The sequence below is a fragment of the Entelurus aequoreus genome, linkage group LG04 (genome assembly GCF_033978785.1).
Source record: "Entelurus aequoreus isolate RoL-2023_Sb linkage group LG04, RoL_Eaeq_v1.1, whole genome shotgun sequence".
Taxonomy (NCBI): domain Eukaryota; kingdom Metazoa; phylum Chordata; class Actinopteri; order Syngnathiformes; family Syngnathidae; genus Entelurus; species Entelurus aequoreus.
In genome coordinates, this window is record NC_084734.1 from 75,301,493 (window position 1) to 75,308,549 (window position 7,057).

Consider the following 7,057-nt stretch of genomic DNA (forward strand, 5'->3'; position numbering starts at 1 on the left):
CTAAGGTGTGCGCTCTTGTTTCAGGGGAGGCACGGAGTCTACACGATACGCAGTCCAGCTAATCAATGCGCTAATCCAAGACCCAGCCAAAGAGCTTGAGGATCTGATCCCTCGGAATCACATTAGAGCCCCAGGCTCAAAAATGTCCTCGGCTTCTTTCTCCAGCTCTGCAGGGGGAGGCAGTGGTCCAAATTCGGGGCCAAAGTCACTTAGCTCTCTGGTAACCTCTACAGGCATGTCGTTCCAGCCTTCATCATCCACGTCGTCGTCCTCTTCTCAGGCCGGAAAGATTGGGAAAGGCCTCTCATCAAATGTCAGACAACCTTTCCCGGTATCTCTGCCCCTCGCGTATGCCCACCCTCAGCTGGCCCTCCTGGCCGCTCAGACCATGCACCAGATCAGACACCCTCGGCTTCCCATGGCCCAGTTTGGTGGCACTTTCTCTCCTGCAGCCAGCACCTGGGGACCCTTTCCTGTGCGACCCGTGAGTCCAAGCAGTGCTAATAGCTCCCCTAAACATAATGGAGGCAGTGCTGCAGGCCAGGCAAGACCCAACACGACCCCAAGCGAGCATAGCCACACTTCCAGCTCCGCAGCTTCAGTCACCACTACCAACACCATGACCACCACCGCCACCAGTGCTCCCAACTCATCTACGTCAGCATCGCCTCACACCCCCAACCCCACCCCATACAATCCTCAGCCGAACATTCCCACACCCTCTTCGGTCCGTAAACAACTCTTCGCCCCAGATCCCAAGTTGGCTGCTGTCACCACCGTGTCTGTCGCCACAACTGCAACGAGTGGCGGAAATGCAGTACGAGGCACAGGTTCGCCTGCACACCACAGCTCTTCTGCAACTGCAGCTCATAGTTCCCAGCAGTCGGTGGGTGCCATCTCACAGCCGGCTCTCCAGCAAGGTAAAAGTGAACCCAGTGGTGTTGTGACTCCAGGAAAAGATAAGCCCCCTCAACATGCTGAGAGTCAGCCAGTTTCTGCCAGCGAAACCATCACTTCTGTTGGTTTTTCCACAGCGGCTATGGCTTTGCCTCCCAAACAAGAGCCTCGGCAACAGTTGCCTCCCCTATCCTCGTCTGTGTCATCCACAGAGCCTCCCCCAGCGCTTCTCAACTCACAGCCCAGTTCCCATCTCACCTCAGTACCTCCTCCGGTCCTCTCGCATAATGTTGCACACCCCAACAACACATTGCCACACTTCTCCGCCCCTGCGCCCAGAGTCTCCCATCGTATGCAGCCATCAGGGCCTTACTATTCCCTTCCTGAACAACAGCAGCAGCTGCAAACACAACAGCAGCCACAGTCTGTGTTTGTGCCCTTCAACCTTCAGCAAGAACCTGCTAAACAGACCCAAAACCAGACATCCCAGCCAACCAGTTTGCCTCTGCAGGTTCAAACCCAAGGCTCCCTTCAGGTCTCCGCTAATCTTGGCATGATGAATGGTTCCCAAATCCAGCATGTGGCCAACGCTGGCAAGCAAATGCCACCTAATTTTGGTCCTGCAGGCCTTTTCAATTTCAGCAGCATCTTTGAAAATAACAACCAGGTACATTAAAACCTATGTAGTAAAACAAGTAATTGAAGGACTGAAAACCTTGCATCATAGTACCGCTATATAATTTGGTGCTTAATCACCTTGCAGGTGGGAAACAATCAGGTGTGGGGTGCGTGCCATCTTCCCGCTCGTTCACCTCCAGAGCCGTCATACTCTGCCCCACCAGCCTACGTGAGCGTGGGCCAGATGGAGAATATGATACCGCCACCGCCTCCAGACAATGCCAAAGCTCCTGGTTATCGATCTGCCTCTCAAAGGATGGTCAACAGCCCCATCGGTAGGATAAGTTACACTGATATATACAACTACAACTATGTCATGTTGCATTAATATTAGTGTTTATGTTCAAATGTAATGTCTGCATCCACAGCATTGACCAGCTATGCCACCAGTATCTCTGGGAGTCCAGTTTATCTGCATGGTCATACGGCTGTTGGCACGCCCTCATTCAGCAGGCAGCACTTTTCCCCACACCCCTGGAGTGCATCCACATCAGGTAGGGCTCTCATGTGGCTTGATAGGTAAAGTATCCCCTCTAGGGATGCATGGTTTTTTCCCCCAAGTGATACAGTGAGCGTCCTGTTTCACAAGATGGATACAAATGACTTAGGTAGATTTGACTATAGTTTGTGCACACCTGGAGGTAAGAAGTAATTAATAATATGTACCTGTAGATTAGTCCTGACCAAATATGACATCACTACTTAAGTAGAGCTAACATCACATCTATAAATCAATGGCGTTTGTCCTGATTTTCATCTATTAGTGTATGCAGGAGTGGCGATCAAGTCATATTCTGCAAGCAAAAATAGCGGTGGCTCATAAGTACAAACTGTAGCTCTTGGTGGTCTGCTGGCCGACAGGGTCCAGTGTCTTCAGCGATGGTGGGGGTCTTCTGTATCTCTGATATCGCAGCACTCAAGTGTAACACTGATTCGGCTGTATTGCTTTATCGTTGGGGTTGCTTGCTTTGACGTCTTGCTGCTGTGTGCTGGCTGTTTTTCTGTCACATCTTGATATCCACGATTGACAGTTTAGCATGCTTGGAGATACACACGACATGTTGGCTGTGAAACTCAAATGAAGGAGCGGCAGAGTGTCTCCCCTGCCACGCCAAACTGAGCTTCTTTTTTGGCACATGCGTCTTCAGGGGCTTTTGGGGCATGGATTCTCGTGGCTAGATAGGTTTGATGTGTTGAAGCAAGTTTTTTTTTTTCTTTCTTTACTAGTAGAATGTTTGCAGGGCTTTTGATTCAGGCGGCACTAAAAAGTCCCATGCGACATGCGCCATGTTAGTGTACACTGTGAGATCTGGTGAGCTAAAGGGCAGTTTGAAACCTCCTGCAAGGTTAGGAGCACTTGAATAGTTCAGCTTAACACACCTACAGCACAGTATGGTTAATTGCAGCGTTCTTTTTAAATGATTAGTTATCGGAGCTATTTCTTAATGTTATCGGATTGTCTGTGTCAGGGGTGTCCAAACCAAGGCATGCCGGCATCTTCAATTTGGCCTGCAAGAAGATGGCACGAGTTCAATTTCAGAAACAAATCTGTGTTGGCCCTGCGATGAGGTGGCGACTTGTCCAGGGTGTACCCCGCCTTCCGCCCGAATGCAGCTGAGATAGGCTCCAGCACCCCCCGCGACCCCAAAAGGGACAAGCGGTAGAAAATGGATGGGTGGATTTTGTCGCTATTCTGTGGACATTGTAAGTAACTCAGGCCAGTGATAATGATGTGTACTTTATTGATGTCACAAGTACAGCAAATTATTTATATGACTCATTCCAAACAACCTTCTCTAGTCATGGTGCGGGGAAAAAAAATTCAACCAGCACAAAAAGTAAACACGCATGGTCACACATAACACAAGCTGCTCACTGGACTTTGTGGATTTTTTAAAAAAACCGTCCCATTGCCATAAAAAAAATTAAATTACACCGATTTAAATCCATTGCAAAGCATTATGGGAAAAATGCAAAACATTCTCTCCGCACTTATCCATGTTTGACTTTTAGCTGCTTGATATTTCTGATTGATTACCGTATTTTTCGGAGTATAAGTAGCTCCGGAGTATAAGTCGCACCGGCCGAAAATGCATAATAAAGAAGGAAAAAAACATATATAAGTCGGCCAAACTATGAAAAAAAAACTGCGACTTATAGTCCGAAAAATACGGTACTAAGTTTTAAAGAGGTTGTCATGGAAGTAAACAAGGTAGGAGTTTAACTTTCACATACTCCCAATATTCAATTATAATAATACCGTATTTTTCGGACTATGAAGTCGCAGTTTTTTTCATAGTTTGGCCGGAGGTGCGACTTACACTCAGGAGCGACTTATGTGTGAAATTATTAACACATTACCGTAAAATATCAAACAATATTATTTAGCTCATTCACGTAAGAGACTAGACGTATAAGATTTCATGGGATTTAGCGATTAGGAGTGACAGATTGTTTGGTAAACGTATAGCATGTTCTATATGTTATAGTTATTTGAATGACTCTTACCATAATATGTTACGTTAACATACCAGGCACGTTCTCAGTTGGTTATTTATGCGTCATATAACGTACACTTATTCAGCCTGTTGTTCACTATTCTTTATTTTAAATTGCCTTTCAAATGTCTATTCTTGGTGTTGGGTTTTATCAAATAAATTTCCCAAAAAAATGCGACTTATACTCCAGTGCGATTTATATATGTTTTTTCCCTTCTTTATTATGCATTTTTGGCCGGTGCGACTTATACTCCGGAGCGACTTATACTCCGAAAAATACGGTCATTTATTATATATCCATTATTAGGGATGTTAAAGCCGATAAATGCTTTAAAATGTAATATCGGAAATTATCGGTATCGATTTTTATTTATTTTTTATTTTTTTTATAAAATCAACATAAAAAACACAAGATACACTTACAATTAGTGCACCAACCCAAAAAACCTCCCTCCCCCATTTACACTCATTCACACAAAAGGGTTGTTTCTTTCTGTTATTAATATTCTGGTTCCTACATTATATATCAATATATATCAACACAGTCTGCAAGGGATACAGTCCGTAAGCACACATGATTGTGTGTGCTGCTGGTCCACTAATAGTATTAACCTTTAACAGTTAATTTTACTCATTTTCATTAATTACTAGTTTCTATGTAACTGTTTTTATATTGTTCTACTTTCTTTTTTTATTCAAGAAAATGTTTTTAATTTATTTATCTTATTTTATATATATATATATATATATATATATATATATATATATATATATATATATATATATATATATATATATATATATATATATATATATATATATATATATATATATATATATATATATATATATATATTTAAAAAAAAAAAAAAAAAGACCTTATCTTCACCATACCTGGTTGTCCAAATTATACATAATAATGTGTTAATTCCACGACTGTATATATCGGTATCGGTTGATATCAGTATCGGTAATTAAGAGTTGGACAATATCGGATATCGGCAAAAAAGCCATTATCGGACATCCCTATCCATTATATTATTATATAATGTAAACACACACATATACATATATGGTTGCTTTGCATGCTGTCGGCTTTCGGACACCCCTGGTCTGTGTAATGTCGTAGTTCCTAATATCACATAGCACACCATTCCGTATCAATGTAGCACTGCTTCATCGTACCCTTTCCCCTCCATCAGGTGAGTCTCCAGTACCACCTCCAACGGTGTCCACCTCCAGCCACTCCACCTCCGCTGTGGCCCCCCCACCCCAGCCCAAGCAAGGCGCCTCCTCACAGCAGGACCGGAAGGTTCCTCCACCCATTGGCACGGAGCGGCTGGCGAGGATCAGGCAGACGGGTTCGGTGAACCCCCCTCTCCTCACCACCAGCTACACGGCATCTGTTGGACAGGGCGGCATTTGGTCGTTTGGTGTCGGGAGTGCTTCAGGTTCGATCAGCCATTTTATGGATCACTTATTTGTTATTGGTCTCGATAAAGATGTCACGTCTGGTGTTTTGTTGCAGAGGGCATGTCTGGTTGGTCGCAGCCCCTGATGAGTAGTCACATGATGCATCCTCAGCTTCAGGCTGAGCAGTCGGCCTTCTCTCAGCACCAGCCCATGGAGCAGGATGACACGGGCATTGCTAACCCTGCTAACAACTTCCATCACCCTCAGCACATGCCCAACACGTACATGGACTTCCCTAAAGTAAGAAAGCAATAGCCATATGAGGCCCTGATAAATTAATAATTGTTGCCATTGTCTAATCAGGGCATGCCCATGTCAATGTACGGAGGAACCATGCTGCCCCCTCATCCACCTATGGCCGAGGGGCCTGGGGGACCCATGTACAATGGCTTACATGCTGGTGACCCCGCGTGGAGCCCCATTATCAAAGTGGTCCCAAACAACGCAGACAACGCTGACCCACAACAGCAGGTAACAATGAATTGTGTTGTCCTCATGTTGTCAACTGTGTGTTGGTCATTTTTGTAACTTCTTGTCCCGTGCCACCCTCAGATGTGGCCTGGTACCTGGGCGCCTCACGTGGGCAACGTGCACCTGAATCACGTCAACTAGAAGGCTACATCAATAAATAAAAAAACCCATGGCATGACACAGCGCAAACATGGCTTGCCAACTGACGACTACGACTAATTAAGACAAAGAACAAAAGAGAGTACAGCATAATAACTTGAGTATAGAACTGAGGGTGCAGAGTTGGAAAAATTCAAAGTTCTCCTGAGCCCATTCTTGACGTGCCTATTTGAAACAAGAGGAGATTGGGGAGTGTCCTGATAATTCAAACAAAATATGCGATCGCCTGTTCAACAGAAACAATTCTGTGCATAGTTTAGCGATTTTGACTTAAACCCGCATACACGTTCTTTGGCTGCAGGGGGCTGAACCTGAAGTAGTTATTTAAACTCGGCCCAGACCTAGATGATGATTACCTAAAGAGAAATCAGAACCTTTTAGAGTGGTAAATACATGTATAATTGTTTACATACTAAAAAGGGTTAAAATGAGAGTAAATTTCATGTCGTATAGTGGCTCTACTTTATGTAGCCTGTATTAATGTGAAATATTTACCTTAATATTCAATAAAAAGATTGAAAAGTACTTGTGTTTTATGTTGGACTATTGTTTTCTTTTTACATGCAATAGAATCATTATAATTTAGCTCCTTTTGGTGCATACAGTCAGTGCTCGTGCTAGTTTGCTGTGGTATTCCTACATTAAATGGAGAATAGATTTGATAGTTACCACAAATAAATGCCATATGTCCCTTGGTGATACAAATATCAAAAACATTTTAAACTCCATCCATCAATCAATTTTCTACCGCTTGTCCCTTTGGGGTTGCGGGGGGGTCGCTGGAGCCTATCTCAGCTGCATTCGGGCGGAAGCGGGGTACACCCTGGACAAGTTGCCACCCCGTGATTGAACTCAGGACCTTCGTATTGTGAGGCAGACGC

General features: G+C 44.3%; 1 protein-coding gene across 1 annotated transcript in view; it reads left to right on the plus strand.

The window, feature by feature from the left end:
- The window catches only part of ankhd1 (ankyrin repeat and KH domain containing 1), a 37,940-nt gene extending 31,239 nt beyond the window's left edge, over nucleotides 1-6,701 (plus strand). Inside the window, exons 33-39 of the mRNA XM_062045696.1 lie at nucleotides 25-1,564; nucleotides 1,661-1,850; nucleotides 1,944-2,069; nucleotides 5,276-5,524; nucleotides 5,602-5,786; nucleotides 5,850-6,017; nucleotides 6,099-6,701. Of these exons, the coding sequence (XP_061901680.1) occupies nucleotides 25-1,564; nucleotides 1,661-1,850; nucleotides 1,944-2,069; nucleotides 5,276-5,524; nucleotides 5,602-5,786; nucleotides 5,850-6,017; nucleotides 6,099-6,158 (2,518 nt within the window). The 3' untranslated portion in view covers nucleotides 6,159-6,701. The remainder of the gene's footprint in view (nucleotides 1-24; nucleotides 1,565-1,660; nucleotides 1,851-1,943; nucleotides 2,070-5,275; nucleotides 5,525-5,601; nucleotides 5,787-5,849; nucleotides 6,018-6,098) is intronic.
- Nucleotides 6,702-7,057: the final 356 nt, after the last annotated feature.